The sequence below is a fragment of the Sphaerodactylus townsendi genome, linkage group LG10 (genome assembly GCF_021028975.2).
Source record: "Sphaerodactylus townsendi isolate TG3544 linkage group LG10, MPM_Stown_v2.3, whole genome shotgun sequence".
NCBI lineage: Eukaryota > Metazoa > Chordata > Lepidosauria > Squamata > Sphaerodactylidae > Sphaerodactylus > Sphaerodactylus townsendi.
Window position 1 is genome coordinate 43,810,841 of NC_059434.1, and position 19,572 is coordinate 43,830,412.

At 43.2% G+C, this 19,572-nt stretch overlaps 1 protein-coding gene across 6 annotated transcripts in view; it reads right to left on the reverse strand.

Annotated features, from left to right (window-relative positions):
• The window catches only part of GRIA2 (glutamate ionotropic receptor AMPA type subunit 2), a 91,082-nt gene extending 74,633 nt beyond the window's left edge, over positions 1–16,449 (reverse strand). For 2 of the 6 annotated variants that reach the window (XR_007245610.1, XM_048509381.1), the window contains exons 1-2: positions 15,949–16,448; positions 15,134–15,274 (exon numbers count right to left, since the gene is read on the reverse strand). Coding sequence is in view for 5 of the 6 variants with exons in the window: in XM_048509381.1 (XP_048365338.1) it covers positions 15,134–15,274; positions 15,949–16,042 (235 nt within the window). In the remaining variant the exon portion in view is untranslated. Of the gene's footprint in view, positions 1–15,133; positions 15,275–15,948 lie in introns of all 6 variants that reach the window. The other 4 variants (XM_048509378.1, XM_048509379.1, XM_048509377.1 and 1 more) reach the window with 3 other exon arrangements.
• Between the last annotated feature and the right edge of the window lie 3,123 nt (positions 16,450–19,572).

Sequence of the window (19,572 nt, forward strand, 5' to 3'; positions counted from 1 at the left end):
AATTATTTAAACCATGAAAGCTGAGTGGCTGAGGCATGACAGATGCGGGGGAGGGGAGACTATCCCCATTTGCCTCTCCAGAAACTACAGGCTAGAGGCCAAGTCTGATGCAGAAAGCCAGAGGAAGACTATCCTGCATTTCATTGTTCAATCTGATAGAAAATTGATTATCCCTTCCCCTGTTCAAAGCAATGAGTTGAATCCTTTCCTACCTACTTGCCAACTTCCATAAACTGGAAGATAAGGTTTGGGAAAGGAGCTGCAATATCAGGGAGGAAATAACTGAGCCTCTCTGCCTCCACCATCAACTCTGATGGATTTCACTAAGGCCGTTTCCGCACGGCGGTGGAAATGGCAAGGTCGGCGCATTGTGCGCTGACCCGAAGACACTGGGACCGTCCGCACGGACGGTCCTGGGAAGAGGCGGCATGCCGGCGCCGCAGAGCGCTGGCGCCGTCGGCGTGAACTTTGAGCTCGCGGCAGCCGTTTGGGACACGCCCCTGGTTCTGCACGCCTGCTCCAGCCGGGGCGCAGGGCAGGGGGGGCGTATTCCCAGGCCTCGGCGACACGCTGGAGGCCCAGGGACAAGGTGCGCCGGGTGGGGGAGGCGGTGAAGCCACCGCCGCTCGCCTGCAGCGTGCCATCGCCGGGCGAGACTTCAAAAGAGCGCCTCCCAGCCTGAATACGCTTCAGGTCGGCGCTGGTAGCGCCAGGGCGCTGCTGCACTGCAGCTGCGCTCTGTGGTCGAAGCGCCTGGAGACGGCATTTTACCGCCTCCAGGTCATTACTTTTCCGCCCGCAAGGAAACGGCCTAAACTTTAATAGATTGTGACTATATAAACAAATGCGTTAATTTAGAGAATGCAACACAAAATATATTTGAAACATTGAAAACCATAGAATTATAGAGTTGGAAAAGGTCACAAGGGCAAGCAGGTTCAACCCCCTGCCATGCAGGAATACACAATCAAAGCACTCCTGACAGATGTCCAACCAGCCTTTGTTTAAATACCTTCACTGTTGAACAGCCCTTACCATCAGGAAGCTTTTCCTAATGTTTATGTGGAATCTCTTTCCTGTACCTTGAATCCATTACTCCTTGTCCTATTTTCAAAGACTGTGTAGATTAACTATAAGGCTACGGCAAGCATAAAATATATTTTCATATCCTCAGTTCTGAATTAGGATATGAAATGTAATATCCTAATTCAGGAATGTAATGTAGATGGCCTCTTTTTTAAAATACTACTTTTCTTCCTTATAGAGCAGTTGTTTGGGTCTAATAAAATGATTTTAAAGCTATGCAGATTAGGAAGATCTTTAAAAAATAAGGCTGCAGTCTTGTACATGCTTACCTAAGAGTTCGTTCCAATGAGTATAGTGGCATTTGCTTCTGAATATGCAAAGGATTTCATTGTAAGTATTCAGCTATTCACATAAGACCAGACAGGGGAAATACAGGAATGCAGGTCACAATATTGGTTCAATTTTATGGGCACCTGAACAAAGTGTCTCCAGTAATCATGGTTTTCATTGTTTCCTAAGTGGAAAAAATGTCATGCTTTCTCTAAGGCAGTGGTTCTCAACCTTTTTTCAGCTTGCTGATACCTTTGGAATTCTGATACAGGGTGGTGGACATAACTACAAAATGGTTGTGACAGCAGGTACAGGCAACAGTAAAGCGCAAGGGACTGTCGCCTCTGATAGTAAATCTTTAACATTCTAGGTAGGAAATGCCTTTTAAAATTAACAAACTATTTACAAATATTTTTTGCTGACATACAAAGTAAATATACTCACTGAGCTAGCTAAGAAATCTACATATGGCAATATCTGTCTTCCTTCTGCAGGCATCAAAAGCACACATGCAGAATAAAAAGGAGAAATGATTCTTTACATAAAGTATTTTGTGTGTCTTAAGTGCTGCCAAGTCACTACGCAGTTATGGCAACCTTTGAATTATCAATAACATCCTTGCAAATTGAGGAACAAAGCTTCTTTTATAGACTCAGTCCACCTCAGCCCACTGCTGCCGCCTTCAACTTTCCCTAGCATTATTGTCTTTTCCAGTGAATTTTTGCATAAAACCATTTATGTTATAGCCTAAACATCAAAACCCTTGGTGGGCACCATGCTGTGGATCCTGGGAAATCCCCTTCCCACCACAGAAAACAGAACAACCTTCCAAAAATACCAAACCTGATCAGGACAGAACTCCCTGACCAATCCCCAGAACCTAGAAAAGTCTGAGATAATAAAGCTTCCTTGGCTAGGCCACAGCCATCCATTTTCCTGAGTTCTGGGAGGTGACCGTGCCTGCCTATTGCTGCTGCACCATGCTAAGATGATGGGGGAACCTCTTCAGGACTGGTTTGATGTTCCTGGTTTTGTATTACTGGTGGACTAGAATATGTGCCTTGGAAGCCCCTGGAAAATATCTTGTATGTTCTGTTTCTCAGCAAAAGTGGAATGATGTAAATAAGCAAAAAAAAATTGCACATTTGCAAAAGGTGTTTTCCCCCCACTGAATGCATGTAACCCTACCTGCCTCCAAGTTATGCAGAAACTTAAACTTACATCAGTTTCATTCCACTGACATTATTCAACCTTGGCTTCTCCTGGATAGTCTCTCCAGCTGATGAAAGGAAAAGATTAATACACTTCTTCAGTTTTCATTGTGGCAATGCACTTCATGTACACTAGATATTTTGTCTGGATATACAAATGTTTTATTTATTTATTTGGATTTAGATTTCTGTCTCACCCACCACACACTACAGTGGGCTCGGGGCAGGTAACAAGTCAAATATACATTTAAAATAAGGAAGAGTGAAAACAGATTAAATTCCACATAATAATAAATAATTGTAAAATAATTATAAAATAATCTTTGTGTTGATAAACATACCCTCTAAAAATAAATACCCAACTTCATATTCTGCCTAACTTTATATTCTGTATTGGAAAACAGTGGAGAAAATCAACTATTACCAATAAACATTCACTACTGTAGACATTTCTTTCTCCAAAGCATGAAATATTATATTTAGATTTATAAATCAAAGAATATAGCCTATCACCTTATATGCCAAACTAACCAAACTTTCCTTCCTTTTTGAACCAATGGGTTGATATGGAATTTGGAAAGGACTGGTTGTTTTAAACGTGCTATAATCTTTCAGACTTGGCATTCAGGATAGGTTTAGCATGCAGCTTCTTATGTCCCTACTACATGTTTCAGTGGTTCCTAAACCCAGAAATCCTGCAGGATTGTGCCCATTACACAGAGGTCTGACATGAATGAATGAGTCAGCCTTCCTTTGGCAGAATGGCTTGGTGCAGAGCTGTGAGATTTAATTTAAAATGGAAATGATTAACCTTCTGTTGAGCTAACACGATTTGACTTTCAAGAACTCCATAAATTACCTTTGTGCTGAGAATATAGGAATAACATGTTTCTTTTATGACACTTCTATTATACCCTGTAGGAAACTCCTCCAAAAGGGATTTAAATAATTTTTGCTGTAAAACTACATAAAGTATTATCTCACTAGGAATTTTATGAAGTATCAGAAGATATTATGTCAATTTCCTTTTCTTTCATCACTTTTGATGATTGGTAAGAGATAATAAGTTATGTTCCATAAAACACTGATTGTAATGGATTTCTTCAAGTGGGTCAAGGCAATGGTGTCCTTTTTAACGAAAGTGTAAATTTTAATTGCAGGATTATGTACCATTTTCTCCTAAAATCATAAATATTGAAAGATCTGTGTTTCCAAGCATTATCCCCCAAAACTCTAATACACTGTGAGGATTCATAGACTTATATTCACCAGTTTTTATGAACTTATCTGTAGTTTAACTGACCCTCTTGCAAATAGCTGATGAGGCGATAAACTATTATTCTGAAACTCCTGCTGTAATTGAGCTTCAAGAGACCAACTTGGGAAACTTAGGCCCTTTCCGCACGGGCCTAATACAGCGCCCTGGGGACAGCAAAAACGCCGTCCCCAGGGAGCTGTTCGCACAGGGGGCACAGCTGCTTCGCAGCCGCGCCGCCCTTGCTCCTCCCGAGTGGCGCGAAGCCGCTGTTTTCCCACCTCGCTTCCCCAGCGAGGTTTTTGGAAAACGGCGGCTTCCAGCTGCTGCCGTGCGAACGGCAGCGGTTGGAAGGCGCCATCCCTCCCCTGTGCTCATCAACTTTACCTCCTGCGGTACCGCATCGCTGAGGCCTGGGGACGCTTCCTGCCCCGCGACTCAAAAGCGCGGTCGCGCAGGGCAGGGGGGGCGTGTCCCCTGGCCTCAGCGACGGGCCAGACAGTCGCAGGGAAGGTAAGTCGATCGGGCGACGCACAGTGCGTCATCCCAGTAGTTTCTGGGACCGTTCATGCAAACGGTCCCAGGTGGGTTGGGTTGGCGTCATGTACGCCGACCCAACCCCCACCGTGGCCGTGCAGAAACGGCCTTAGTGAGGATCAAAGGCAAGCTTATGGGGCTGAGCTGAGCCAAATAGGAATAGGTCCCATGAACTCAGGAAACAAAATTCAGTATCAAAGACAGCCAGTATGGTGCAGTGGTTAGAGCATCAGAGTAAGATAGGAGATCCAGGTTACAATCCTCACACTGCCATGAAAGTTTACTGCATTACCAATCACACACTCTTAGCCTAATCTACCTCACAGGGTTTTTGTGAGAACAAAATAGAGCACAGAAGAATGATGTAAGCTGCTTTCATTTCCCATACAGAAGAAAACTGGGGTATATGTGAAGTAAATAAATACATACATCCAAGAAGCAACTGACAGAAAAAGCTCCATTTGTCCAAGAGGTATGCTTACAAGTCTTCTACCATCTTGCTGTAATCCTTACTTCATAAGAGGCCAACAGAGATCAGCATACCACATTCTAGGTTCCATGTGTATTTCAAGCACAAAACAAGAACTATGATCACACAACTCAGATAGTTGATCCCTGCCTAAAGCCACATGTAATTCACAAAAAAGGTAATACAAAGCAAAGCAAAGCCTTTATAAGCATAAACAGAACAACAACAACAAAACACAGCAAACAACAAGGCCTTGAAGGCAAAAAAGGTAACCTCAGATAAATACATATTGTTACTGACTCTGAATTATTTCCATAACAAATCTCAAAATGTAATTTATCATTTAGAAGTTCAGTTTTTAGAAGTAGAAATGTAAAATTTCTGGAAATGTTCAAGCCACAGGGAAAAGCAGGATTTCTGGGGAAAATGGAAATATATGCAATCTTTACTGTCCTATAAAACCTAAAACTAATTTTAGTGCTTTAGCAATAAAAATGCATCTTTTATAACTTACTTAGTATATCAAGTTGCAATATTTGACATATTTGTGGAATTTAACAGTTATAAATGCAAAATTACAAATATACGCAGTACTTGAAAGAATACTGCAAGCTGTTGCACCCTCTGCTATCTTAGCATATGTACCTGAATTTTTGCTATCTAGTTAGAGAGAGCTCAGTTCTCAATAAAACTTTCAGTTTCCCTCTAAGGCCTTGCAGTTTCTCCCCCACCTCATGCTCTTTTTTTGTCCTACAAAGTGAAGAAATAAAGTATTTTTAGTCAGGCTGTGGGTAAATGTGTCACAGTAGTTTCAGGGGGAGCTAAGAAATTCAATCACATTAAGTAAAGCGGACAACAGACAGCATGTAATTGCTGAGAAGCAATGAAAGCCCTGTTTGCCACCTCATGAAGATTTGGTATTTTTCTAGGTGCAGAAATGCATACTGGATTTAAGAGCTGAATATGTCTACATCTTGTGTTTAAAAGCATTCAAAAAGGGACAGTATTTCATGGGAGTTTTTCCTGTAGCCTCAAAAAAAGTCCTTTAAAAATGGGAAGAAACCCCAGTTTTTCTGATTTTTCCTGTCAGCATTCACATCTTTGTTTAGAAGTGGAGACAATAATACAATCAATAATTATTTGAATGAAATTTGCCAGATCTATATTTCAACGAGTTTTACATTGGTTTGCAATGTAAACTGAGATTCTGCTTATGTACTTAACATGCTTCTTAAATGGGCAGTCCAATTGGGCAGTCCAATTGGAGGGGGGGGATTGGTGCAGGCCCATACAGATGTGTTTGCATCCCTGAAAACTCCATAGGGAAAAATGACTTATGCCACCAGGAACACTCCAGCCTGCCCCTGCTGTGTTGGTGTCTTTTTTTATATCAGTGGCTAGGCTGACATAAAAAGGGATGCCAACACAGCAGGGGCAGGCTGGTGTGTCCCTGGTGGCACAAGTCACTTTTCCCTATGGAGTTTTTTGGGAGGCAGTGGGTTACCTTTTTCCCCACTGCTTGCTGTGCTGCCTGGAACTCCATTGGAGGTAGTTTGGCTGTGCCACAGCAGCGCTGTCTCAAGCACCACTGAACTCCACCCCCCATCCCCAGGATTGGCTGTAAGTCTACTTTTAGTCCTAGCCTCTGACTGTCAGAGAACTATGCAAAGACTGGTTTTAATTCTCCACAAAACTGCAGACAAGCTTAGAGAGGCTGAACAGCTGCAGAAAATGCAACTGGCCAGTAACTGAGCCTGCCTGCCTGTCTTTTGGAGAGTTTCTCAGCCCAACAACAGCCAGGGGTTTATCATGCCAAGGCTTTGTGTGTATGCCCTGCTCACAGGTTTCCCTCGAGCCACTGTTTTCTTGCTCTTTATAGCCGTGGTGCACAAAAAAACCCCTCTATGTTCTCTCAAATGCATTTCACAATTAGGTTTTAGGGAACATTTCTCTCCACAACCTTTCCTCCCCCAAAACACTGCTCCTTAAACCCTTATTGTGCATACATACCCATTCCATGCAAGGATCATATGGAATGATGCTGGGTTGTTCAGATAGAATGGCCAAATGTAGGATGAAACCTCTCTCTGAAAATTACTTAGCGAGCAACTCCACTGGCATCAATCTACTTACAAATGAAGGGAGCAATATAGCCATGGCTTAACTTCATAACTTGCTGTTACAACAGCAGTCCAGGCTATTATTGACTACAACCTTATTACTAAGCTACATTCAGTCCACATTTTGAATGTGAAATTTTATTTTAGAATTCAAAATTCTGCTTTAGACTAGTTGTTTTAGGAAATAGGAGCTCCCATAAATAGTTCAGCTGTCAGATATTGTGAAATATTAACTATTATTGCATGTTATTATTGATTAATATCAAATGTTAGTCCTGAGCTAAAAGAGAGGATGAGCATTTTCAAGAACACTTTCTTCTCTGAGGAAGTTCAATGATTTTTCATACATTTTTGTAAAAATATAAAATCTGTTCACAATCCAAAAGGCTTCAGAAGAAAAGGGAGTAGGTTCCCTTTGCGACAGCTATCAGGCTTATGTTTCTTCAGCCTGATCTATTAACATATATTTATTTTAGACAGTGGATGGTCCTGAGTCTTTGATGGGAATCCAGATAACATATACATTATAGGAGTGCCAATCTTCAGATGGACCCTAGAGTTGTCCCCTAATTATAACTTATCTCCAGGCTATAGGGAGCTGGAGAAAATGGCTGCTTTGACACTAATGTTCCTCCCCAGGGTCCACTCCCAGATCTCTAGAAATTACCCAGTGGGGAGTTGGCAACCCTATATATACCCAGATACAATGTAATGTAGTGTCTCAAAATCCAGAATGAATGCAGACATGTGAATTCAAATGTGGATGTTGATTATGCAGCATTTTTAAAGAAGGGGCTTGCCTTGGGATCCCCTATCTCATGCATAGGAGCAGCAGTGGTGTAGTGTATTGTCGGGCTACGCTTCACACGGGTTAGATCACTGGTGCTGTGTGGTTGGCGGTCAGTATGGCTGTATTATGGTCAGCATTTTGCTTCGGGTATTCGTGGCTGGCATCTTCAGAGGATCTGATAGTAGGATCTATCTGAAGATGCCAGCCACAGATGCAGGCAAAACGTCAGGAGAGAATGCTGCTAGAACATGGCCATACAGTCCTGAAACCACACAGCACCCCAGTGGTGTAGTGGTTAAGAGCAGGTGTACTCTAATCTGGAGGAACCAGGTTTGGTTCCCCACTCTGCCTCTTGAGCTGTGGAGGCTTAGCTGGGGAATTCAGATTTGCCTGTACACTCCAACACATGCCAGCTGGGTGACCTTGGGCTAGTCACAGTTCTTCTGAGCTCTCTCAGTCCCACCCACCTCACAGGGTGTTTGTTCTGAGGGGGGAAGGGAAAGGAATTTGTAAGCCCCTTTGAGTCTCCTGCAGGAGAGAAAGGGGGAATATAAATCCAACTCTTCCTCTTATTCTTCATATCCTGTAACAATTAGCTTTGTATTTTGTTCACGGGCAGAGCTGTTTCATAGCTAGGGTTATCAGCCTCCAAGTAGGGCCTGAAAATACCCCAGACTTACAATTTATCTCCAGAAAGAAAAGATAATTTCCCATGGGGAAAAGGGTGCCTTAGAATAAGGAATTATATGGTACTATATGTTTCTGAGGTCCTTCACTTACCATCTCCAAGTTCCATCCCCAAATCTCCAGAAATTTCCCAACCTGGAGTTGGTAATCTTAGAGCTGAAGATTTCCTGTACGACCAACTTGCAATTAAGTCAGGAAATACTGGCTCACAGTACTTCTACAAAATAAGGCGATGTTCAGCAAGAAAACTTATAACTCATGGTTGAAATTCAAACTGTAACCTCCCAAGGGACAATGATTTGTATTTTTGCTTAAATTACCCTGTAAAATGCCATGACTCCTTCTCTTGAGTATTCATGCATAGGTCGGTCAGAGCACGTTTTTACAAGCTACCAGTTCCTTATATATGTTTTTCTGGAAGTAAATAGTCACAATAGTGAGATTTTAACATATGTTTAAGAAGCCAAACAGAGAGCACAATGAACTGGATCCAAAAACTTTCTTCCACTAAGTGAGGAGTAGATTTACTTAGTGGAAGAAAGTTTTTGGATACCACTCATAGTCTTGTGCTTTTTTCTATTATGTTCTATTATTTCTAATATTTGAAATGACCTTTTAGGCCAGCACTTTTAAAATCTAGCTGTAAAAACATACAGAGGCCAGCCTAAATCTTTGAACATCCTCATCAGTTTCACTCGCTAGTAGGGAAGGAGCTGGATGAAGAGATCAAGGTGGCTTTTCTATTGCTAGGAAAACTCTGCCATCTGCTGGGCACCATTTTGCCTGTAATCTTGTGAATGGACTCTTAAGGACTCACAGGACCCTGGTGAAAAGAAAACATTTTTATGAGGTTCTGTCAATTACAGCATTATCAGCCACATTTAAGCATTATCAACACCCCTTTAAAATCTTAAATGATTACTTTAATTTTTAGTATTTTTCTACTAGGCTCTAGTAAAGATGTTTACAAGCGTAAGGAGCTGCTAAATAAGGACAGTAGCCAACTCACAGTAAATTATTGGGAAGACTTTCCTATGAATGCCTATTATTCTATATGTTTGGTTTCCTATAGATTCTTTTGTAAAAGTTAAATTGAGAGAATCACCTGCTACAAAATCTCTGTGCTCAGACAAAACTCAAGAATAAGAAAACAGTAAAGAAAATACTCCTACCAATACACTCCTAAACATGTTTTTCCACTTTCAAAGGAATAATGAGGGTTGATCGCTAAGGTCTGGTTTTTGAGAGCAAACTGCCTAGCTGTTCTTATCTTAGTATTCTTGCTAAGTTTCATTGCTGGTTCAGTACTGATAAACATGCATGTTTATCATTTGATGGCTCAAGTTGAATCAAGTTGCAAATTCCATGCATGGAAAGGACTTTAGAGACATACACCCTATAGAACTTCCATATTATCTGATGTGATCTCAAACATAGTGCTTTTCCATAGAATGAGTTCATTTGTGTAACACAATTTTCAAGCATTTGATGATTTTAAGCATTTGATGAGCCTTTGATGACTCTCTCAGGCTCATTCCGCACATGCAGAATAATGCACTTTCAAACTGCTTTCAGTGCTCTTTGAAGCTGTGCGGAATGGCAAAATCCACTTGCAAACAGTTGTGAAAGTGGTTTGAAAATGCATTATTTTGCGTGTGCGAAAGGGGCCTCAGTCTTTCCATTCTCAGTTCTTCTTCATGCTCTCTATTCCTCCATGCTTTCATTCCTCCAACTCTACTACCTTCAGTTTTCTGCGGGTATCCCAAATGATTCTGCTCCTTTTCACATTTCATGCAAGTGTTTGGAAGGCAGTTTCAAGCATAAGAAGCCACAAGAAAGAATTCACTTTCTCCCCTTCTGCCCTTATCGTTACAACTGCATGGCGCCATCTTCCTTCAGCACTCTCGTCAAAATCCACTTTTTCCATCAAACCTTAACACATACCTTTAGTTCCCTCTTTCTACTGAAATGAGCCTACAGGGCATGTGATTGGCATGAATGCACATTCTTTCTTTCTTTAGCTTTGACTCCAGCTCTCTCCCCTCCTTTTGTTGCCTATCTCAAATTTGATATTTTATGCTCTTCTTGAATTGTGCTGAAGATTCTATGCAAATAATAATGAGGTTCACTACTAAATCCTGGAGGAAGACATTTTCACATTATATGAGTATGACCAGCAAGGACAGTTTGCATGAGAGAGATTAACTAACCCAAATAGTACTAAAGGGTTCCATAAATGGGAAAAAATGTTCATGAGATGACACCCAAAATGTACGGTGACCAACAAATCAAAACATGATTATTATTAGTAATATTATTTCACATAATAAATTAAAACCCAGGTCTCCTTAGTCCAACACAACTTTCCACTAAGATATACTGGTTGGTAGATGTATATGATATATTGAATCACTATTATTTAAACTACTGACAATCAATCAATTCAAACTACACTGGAGAATCCATATTGATGTGACTTATTGCCACTAAGATAATAAGGTCCAATGAAACAGATATAGCAGATGAGAATTTCACTGGTGGGTCAAGGGGGAAAAATACATAACCTGATATTCCAAGTGGTAGACAGCAGCCCTAATATGGCCTAATTTCAGCTAGCATTTAAATTAGATAAAACTGCACTGGGGTGTGAGGGGGGAGAATTTAATGCAAGTACTTGAAAATGAAATGTAATACTTCAAAGCTTTCAGAGTGTTATCCTGCTATTATATATATATAATGTAAAATATTAAAATGTGTTGTTTGAATCATGATAATTGATGAGCCATCATCACAATGTGGCTGACAACAACTGAGCATGTAGACAAGTCAGTATACCATCCTTTTCCACAGGTCCTCCACAAAAGTAAGTAGGGAAATTCTTGCTGACCGTAGAGCTCTGTATTCACATCTCAGCTGGTATATCCTTTCCTGGTATATATCTAACACAAGTGACCTCAACTCCCCATCTTTCCATCATTGATTCCCAATATGGGCCCACCTATAATCTCCTCCCTTACTCAACCATCTCCAGCCATTCATTTCCTGCTTTAACCTATCTCAGAGCCCCTGGTTTCCACAATGCCAAAACTCCCTCCTCTTTCAAACCCTTCATCAAAACCCTCCTTCTCTGGGAGGTCCTTGCCAAAACTTGGTGTTCAAATTCAACCATAATGAAAACTAAATACTTGCAGCTGTTCTTTTCTTTTCAGTATTGGCCTTGACTTTCTTATTCAATTAGTTTCCTTGTTCTTCTGTTGTCTTAGTTTAGACCATTTAGAACAGTGTTAGCCACTGTTTTTATGTATTTTAAGATGTTTTATTGACGGAGCCTATGTTTGTATTGTACCGGATTTGCTCCTGCTTATTGTTTATATATTATGTTGTTCACCGCCCAGAGCCCTTTGGGGATCGGGCAGTATAGAAATTGAATAAATAATAATAAAATAATAATAAACTCCTTAGGGCAGAGATCTTGGCTAAAGCACCAGGTACATTGAGAGTGGTGGTGGTGGAGGTGATGATAATTATGATTCCTACTGCTGCTTCTACTACTACTACTACTATTGCTTTTCATGTAGCCTTACTGGGTATGTCTACTAGTGCCACCTATCTGTAAGTATTCATCAAACTCTGATGCTTGGAGGAGGATAACTGCATGTACTATGGAACATCTAATTTATAACTGGGATAAAACTGTGATCCAAAGTATTAGTGCCTGTTTATTTCCACATAAAAATATTTTCTTCTTTTCTTCTGTTTCCTTAATTGGTAGTGTTTATTTATCTTTATTGTACAGACTTACATTTATTTTCAGTGTATTGACTTACATTTACTATATATTCTTCAACATTTCATAATACTGGATTTTTTTAAAAAAAGATGCCAGGACCCAATCTTACCTCAAAATCAATTCTCTGTCCGAGTCCTAAAAGCGTGACATTGGGGAAAATGCACTCTGCACATGGTTAAAGGCCTCCTCTTCTTAATGTCAAGTCTAGTTGTTCTAGAATGATAGACTTTGAAACTGAGGACAGGTTGGAAGGTAATGTTATCCATGGCCAAAACTGCTCCTCCTGCCAGCTGTCCTGGTGAAGGCTGAAGTGCCTTCCAGATTAACAATTTCATTGTGCCTTAAACTTCCTTAGGCAGGAGGCTACTTTATCATGTGCATGAAGTTAATTCCCTTTATGAAGGAGCCTTGGGCATAGCAAATGTTCATGCCACAATTAAATTTTTAGTCTTTTGTCTCCTCATTAATTTTGCTACACATCTGGGTCCTGCCTCTACATGTTAGTCATTCCAACTGCAGAAAACTGTGTCTTGCAGTCAGGACTCTAATTCTATAAATGTATATGATGGCTTTTGGATAAAGGTGGGTACATCCCCCTTCTTCAAGAAACAGCATTTGAGAGCCCTGGCAACAGCCCTTCCCAAAAACACCAATATGAAACACTAATAATCAAAATGCATTCCTTTATCGTCAGCAGGACAAATTGCAATTTTAATAATCTTAGCTAGCAGTGATTTCCGACTCAGGTGACTGCCTCAGTTCTCCTCTCCTGCTTTCAATTTTTAAGGTGCTACAGCTTTGCCCTACAATTACATGATATGGTATTTTTATTGACTGTTATTTCAATCCCAGCATAAACCAACAAATATTAGAATGTAGCATCAAGAATGATAAAACATTTTCTTGTTATGAAAACCGTGCAAGGATTAAGATCCCAGGTCTAACCAAGCTCCATTACATATCATATTTTACCTCCACTAATGAGATTGTTTTGAAACCCGCACGGAATGGAGACAATTAATCCAAACAAACATGCAATAAAGACATCATCACTTCTTAGTTTAGCTAGAAGTGAAATAATGATCGCAGCTTTCAGTTTGGTAATGCCAGCCATGACCATTCATCGTTCTGCCAAGCCTATCCCCTGTGGAGATGTACATTCCAGCTGAATAAATTGATTTCCTTCTATCATTATATTATTTTTGCTACTTGACCCTGATAATTGCTGCATTATATCTACTGATGTCCTTTGCAAAACCCTCAGAACCTTACATAAAAGAAATACCTAGACGATGGCAGCTGTGAGAGGGGACATATCTCACATGTGCATAGAGGGTATAAGCTTCAAAATCATTTGGATCTATGTCATGCCAGCCAGTTATTTCAATGCAGTCGTGATATCACTCTGAGACAAAAGTGGTGCTTTTCTTCCCCAGCATTCAAGACCTGTTCTATGCTCACTGTCCCACTGAGTTGCTTTCTTTCAAAAACCAAGGAAATGCTCCTTAAAGTACTGTGATTTATTGGGGAAAGGGATGGAGCAGTGTAATTCTGCTAAGGATAATTGCAAAAAGGAAAATGGCTGATCAGTGTCATGCAGCCATTGCTGCTCAAACCCAACAATCAACTTCTATCTGTTTTGCAGCTTCCTTGAGCATCCTCTTGTTATGCATCCTCTGCTAAACCAGAGGAAGTCCAGGTGTTGAGATGGCCTGGGGCATATGTGTCAAACTCGTGGTCCTCTAGATGTTATGGACTATAGGCGGGGTGAGGACCCCGCCCCCACCCTGCCCCCAAACCCTGCAGGGGATGATGGGAACTGTAGTCCATAACATCTGGAAAACCGTGAGTTTGACACCTGTGGCCTGGGGGATCTCTTATTTAGCATAATGGCAGTTTCTTGCATTTATCAAAACACATCTATGGGCAAAGTTGGTATATGGCCTCATGCCACGTGCTGGAACCACATAACCCATAGGGTCCCCAACCCTTCCACTTTGCCAACTCCAGTCCCTTCCATATCTATGCATGGAATAAACAGTACCATATAGCATGAAGGGCAATCTTAACATGCCTTCACAACAGTAGTTAGGGAAAATTCGCCTCCAACAGCTCTTTCTTGTTTTGAAAAGATACAGAGATTAATGTCCAGCCAGTCTGTAGTACTGGGGCAAGACAGAAAGCTATACTTGGGTCTCAAGGGTACAACTGCTAATGGAATTCTGTCCAGATGTGGGATGGGCAACAGTGTCTAAGAGCCTCTTCTGGCAAAGGAGATAGCTTGTCTCCAGCCGGTTCCTGTTGCTCAAGCGAACAGATTCTGCCCTACTAAGCCAGTACTCCAACAGAAGACAAGAGGGGTAGAATCCAGGCTGGTTTGAGGTAAATAAGTGTGCCTCACACTCCACCCACAGCAGAGCCCCTCTGGGCCAAAGGTAGGAGTAGGGTGGAGTCCTTCCTATACCACCATCAGCCACTGCTGCATCCAACCTTATATAATCGAACGAAGAGCAAGAGTGAGATCTGTGGAAGTCTAGTCAATCTGCACATCTGACTCTTCAATCTGAGTAGGAAGGAGTGGGAGGGGAGGCTGGAACAGGGAAGGGGCACAGCGAGCAGGCTGAGGAAATCTAGCAGGAATACGGCAGAGGGGAGGTAGCGGGAGGGGTGCGTCCTCCATCGCTGAAGGTCCTCACCCCGCCCCCAAACCGCACCAGCTTCTCTGGAGGAGTTAAATACCAAAGTCATGACTTCCCCTCACAGTGTATTCAACCGCGCGCGCGAACACACACACACACACACCACACACACTTAGCTTAACGCAAAAGTGCCCCCAGTTGCAGCCTTACTACTGCCACTGCAAGGAGCAAACAGGACCAACCAAAAGGCTTTGAATAAAGGGAACGTTCAGGACTTACAAGCATTGGTGACAGCAAAGCTGTTGGCCACTTCCAGATTGTCGATGTGGGGGGACAGACGGAACTGCGAAGTGGAAAACTGAACCATCCCTACCCGAAAGGCGCTGTATTCCTGATCGGCTCCCCTGGGGAACAGCCCCCCTGCAGGACGGCAAAGAGACATTCAAACAGAACAAGAGACACACACAGAGAGGACATCGGTGCTGCGGGCTTGGCGGTGGCAGGGCTAGCTCATCTGGGGGCCGGGGGGGGGGGTTACTTCCTTCGTCAGAACAGCCCCCAGTCGCATTGATCTGAAGGGTGAGACTCGCCCTTCTTAAGATCGCGGGCATAGCAAGCTCACCAGATAAGGTATTTTTTTTGAGGAGGGTGGGGGACACAGTGGTAATCAGAGCCTCTCTCCTATGAAGGATATGATCCAGCTCCGTTCAAATGAAGGGAGTTTTCTTTCGACCCGATTTCATCGGGATGTAGATTGCACCTTGGCAAACGTCATCTATGCACCAGTTAAGGAAGAGCGATGGTTTTAAAGGGCAGACTGGTAAGGGGAACGGGGCTGCCTCTTGGGGGGGGGGGCGGAGGCGGGAGAGGGCAGAGAAAATGCGAGGTAATTCGAAGAAAACCTGAGAAGCCAGGCGCTTTCCTCATCCGTTCACTCCGCCAGAGAAGATGTTGCTTAAGGCTTTATGCCAGGAACACGCCACTTGAAGCCGAATTACTCGCTGGCCAAATCTATGGTGCCTCTGAGCGAAAGGGGTTTTTTGTGGGGGGGAGGGGAGGGGGAGCGAAAGATCCACTGTAAAGAGAACACTCACCTATTTGTATGCCGTTTGAGTAGACCCCCCAGATGAGTCCCCACGCCAAAGGAGCCAGGAAGAGAGAAATCTGCCGAATCTTTTGCATTGCCATGAAAAGTAGAGCCTCCACCAAGCCACAAAATATTCCTTTGCTTCTCCTGCCGCCGCCCTCCCTACCTCTTCCTCCTTTCCTGCCCGCTTCTCGCTCTGCAAATTAGATCCTCTGCATATTGGGCGAGTGGTTGAAGGACCCGAGCTGGAAAGGAGCCCTCAGCAGGGAAAAGCTGCAGTGGTCCTTAGGCCAGCCCAAGGAAGAAAGAAGCGGCTAGGATGCCGTTCTCTAGGCTGCTCTTGTGGTCCCGGCGCTTCGGTACATCCAGCTCCTTCGCGAGCAGGCACACACATTCACCCGTCTCTCTCTTTCTCGCTCTCTCGCTCACACACACACACATTCACACACACTCACGCGCGCACACACCACACTCACACACAGGCAGGCGAGGACCAGGCGTGCGCGTGCGCCCCCAGTGCTGGTGAGCGCGCGCCCGCCCCCTCCTCGCTGGCCCTACGCAAGCTACCGAGCGCGCGCTCCCGCGTCTTTGTAAGAGGACTGGAGCCTTTAGCTGGACTGTTCCGCCAAACAGGAAGGCTCGTCATTTTCAGCACCGCGGACAGCGCAGAGGAAGGGAAGCGCCCATTGAGGCGGCCGGACATAACATTCATGGCCTTCAACCGAATGGCAGGATTTCCCATTGGGATCAGTGAAAGATGCTGACATTTCCGTTGGATGTCATGGGAACCAGAATGCCAGTTGACTTGCAAGGGCTCCACTGACATGTATTATACCAGGTTGTTTTTAAAATGCCAAATGGATTTTGGACTAGGGTCTCTTTTTGGGACTAGAATGGCAGCCCCAAAGTGGAATGAAGATCCCTTGGAGTAACAGAAATCTTCTGCGACTGGAATAGTGGCCGCTGAGTTACATGACAGTCCCTAGGAATGGAATCAGCATTCCAGGACTGGAATGACAGCTCCCAGAGTAGAATGACGGCCCCTGAAAGTAGCATACATGTGCAGGGCTTGGAATGATGGCTCTCGAGTGGAATGACAGTCCCAAAGAATAGGATTCGTGCTCTGGGCCAGAAATGACGGTCCCCTGGAATGATGTTACCCAGGAAAAGCAAAGGTGTTCTGTGACTTGAATGCCAGCCCCCAGGTTGAATAACAGTCTCTAGAAATAGAGTAATTGCTGTGTGACTAGACTGACAGCCCCCAGAGTGGAATGATGGTCCCTGGGAGTAGCAAGCTTTCTGAAACAGGAATGACAGCACCAGAGTGGAAAGACAGTCCCTGCGATTAAAACCAGTGTTCTGGAACTCAGTCACAAACCCAAGAGTGGAATGAAATACCTTACATTTTAATTAATATTTCTGGAAGTTAATGTATTTTTTCCCCAAATTGCTCCACTCCAAGAGCTTTTTCGCTTTTGAACTGTTAGTTCCTTCTAAAAGCATGATGTTGATAAAGAGTCAGTGCTCTGGACCCGGAATGATGCCCCCCCAAGTGGTGTAGAATCAGTGGGTCAGTGGTCAGCAGACTAAGCAAAAGTGCCTGGGGAGCTCAGGGTTTGACATATAACAGGAACATAGAGGAATGGAGTTGACCTGGATACTGTGGAGCTCTAAGGGAGAACAGAAGGGGAGGAGGGCAATATTTGTAACTGACAACATGGCAGAATGAGGTGGTTGACACCAGCATCATGACTCTAGAGGGCAAAATAACAGCTCACGAGTAAGACAACTACTGGGGGGCGGGGGGAGTTGATTCAGATATAACCATGCAACTTGCAGAAATATGACTTGAAGTGTAGTATATTTCATTCCAAGGTTTATGATTGCAGTTGCAGAGCATGGGTCTTAATTGCAGGATCCCTGCTCCACTCTGGGGGCCGTCATTCCTGTCCCAGGACACTTCTGCAACTTTCAAAGATGTTAATTCCCCGGGGGGGGGGGGTCATAATCAAGGCACTGATTCTATTCTTAGAGGTTATCACTGTATTTGAGAGCCATCATTCCGATATCAGAACATTTCTGCTCCTCCAAGGGGCCATCATTCCGCTCTGGGGCCAGTCATTTCAGGTTTGGAACACTTCTGTTACTTTCAAGGATCATTATTCCACTCTTGAGCTTCTCATTCCAGCCCCAGAAGCACTTGTACACTTCCAGGGACCACTCTAAGGGTCCTCATTCCGGACCCAGAGCACTGGGAGTAGTTATTCCAGTCTCTAGACACTCTGCTGTTCCCAAGAATTGTCTTTCCACTTTGGGGGTTGTCATTTTAGGCCCAGTACATTCCAGCTACTCCCAGGAATCATCATTGCACTCTGTCATCATAGTCCCTGAACACTTCTGCTACTCTTAGAGCTGTCACTCCACTCAGGGGGCAGTCATACCAGTCTCAGAGTACTGATTCCATTCCTAGGGACTGTCATTCCACTCTGGGGGCTGTGATTGCAGTCGCAGAACAGTCTCTATGGGACCAGAGACTTTCCATTCCATATTTGCATTCTGTTTTGCATGCTGTCATACACTTCCATAGCCCAGTTCAAATGAATTGGTCCTCCTATTTCCTATTACATCCGACAAGCATGCCAGCATCTCCAGTTGTTCCCAGTGGGCAATTCTCTGATCTGTTTTAACTTTCCGCCCCCACATCCTGATGCTGCAGCAAAGCACACGGGCTGGTGTTTTGCAGGGTAGTCATGCTTTCTACTGCCCATCCCCCATTTATCACAATAAATAAAGACCTGGCTTCTGGGCACGCCCAAGAGAACGTGGGCTGTGCCACATGCAACTAAGAAACTGCTCGGTTTCCAAAGCACCTTCCTTCTCTCACTCTTCCTCCCCACACCCACTTTTCTGAAATCTGACTGTTCGAGAAGCATCTTGGTTGTAAGAGGAGCTGAAGCCGAGTATCCTGCTTGCTCTGTACATGCTAATAGTTTTTTTAAAATCAGAAATGTTGGAGTGCTTGAGAAAGATCTCTTGAAGGGAAATTAATGAGGGGAACAGCATTCACCACACAAGAGTCTTTTATTTAAAAAATTAAGACCTTTTTTTTTATAGAGGGAATGGTTGCTACTAAATCCAGCCTGTTGTCAAGGAACAGAAGACTGGAGTTCCACACCCATCCTAGGAAACCATCAGGGTTAGACAAGTAAATTCACCATACAATCATTGCATCAATCTATTATGACATAAGTTGTCCAGAATTTCCTGGGGCATTTCCAGAATTATGACATACATTGTCCAGAAGTTCCTGGGGCATTTAATAAATTCACAAACATGATCAAAATGGTCATCTGAAACTAGCACATATCAATGGGGCACTCAGGCATCTTGCTAGCTTTCTGTGGAGCAATATTCAAGGGTTAATATTGTGCCAGGGGAATTTTGAGGAGTTTAGGAATATGTCTTCTGTCCACCTATAAATGCATTGTGTTCCACACATTTGAGGAGCATCAAAATCCTTAGACTGAACATCCTTTGATATCCTAGATTGAAAGCTGCTGCTTCAAAGCTAATAATGTTACCTGAATGTAGATTCAAATTGCCTGGGGTTCAGTGGCAAAATTCACTGAAA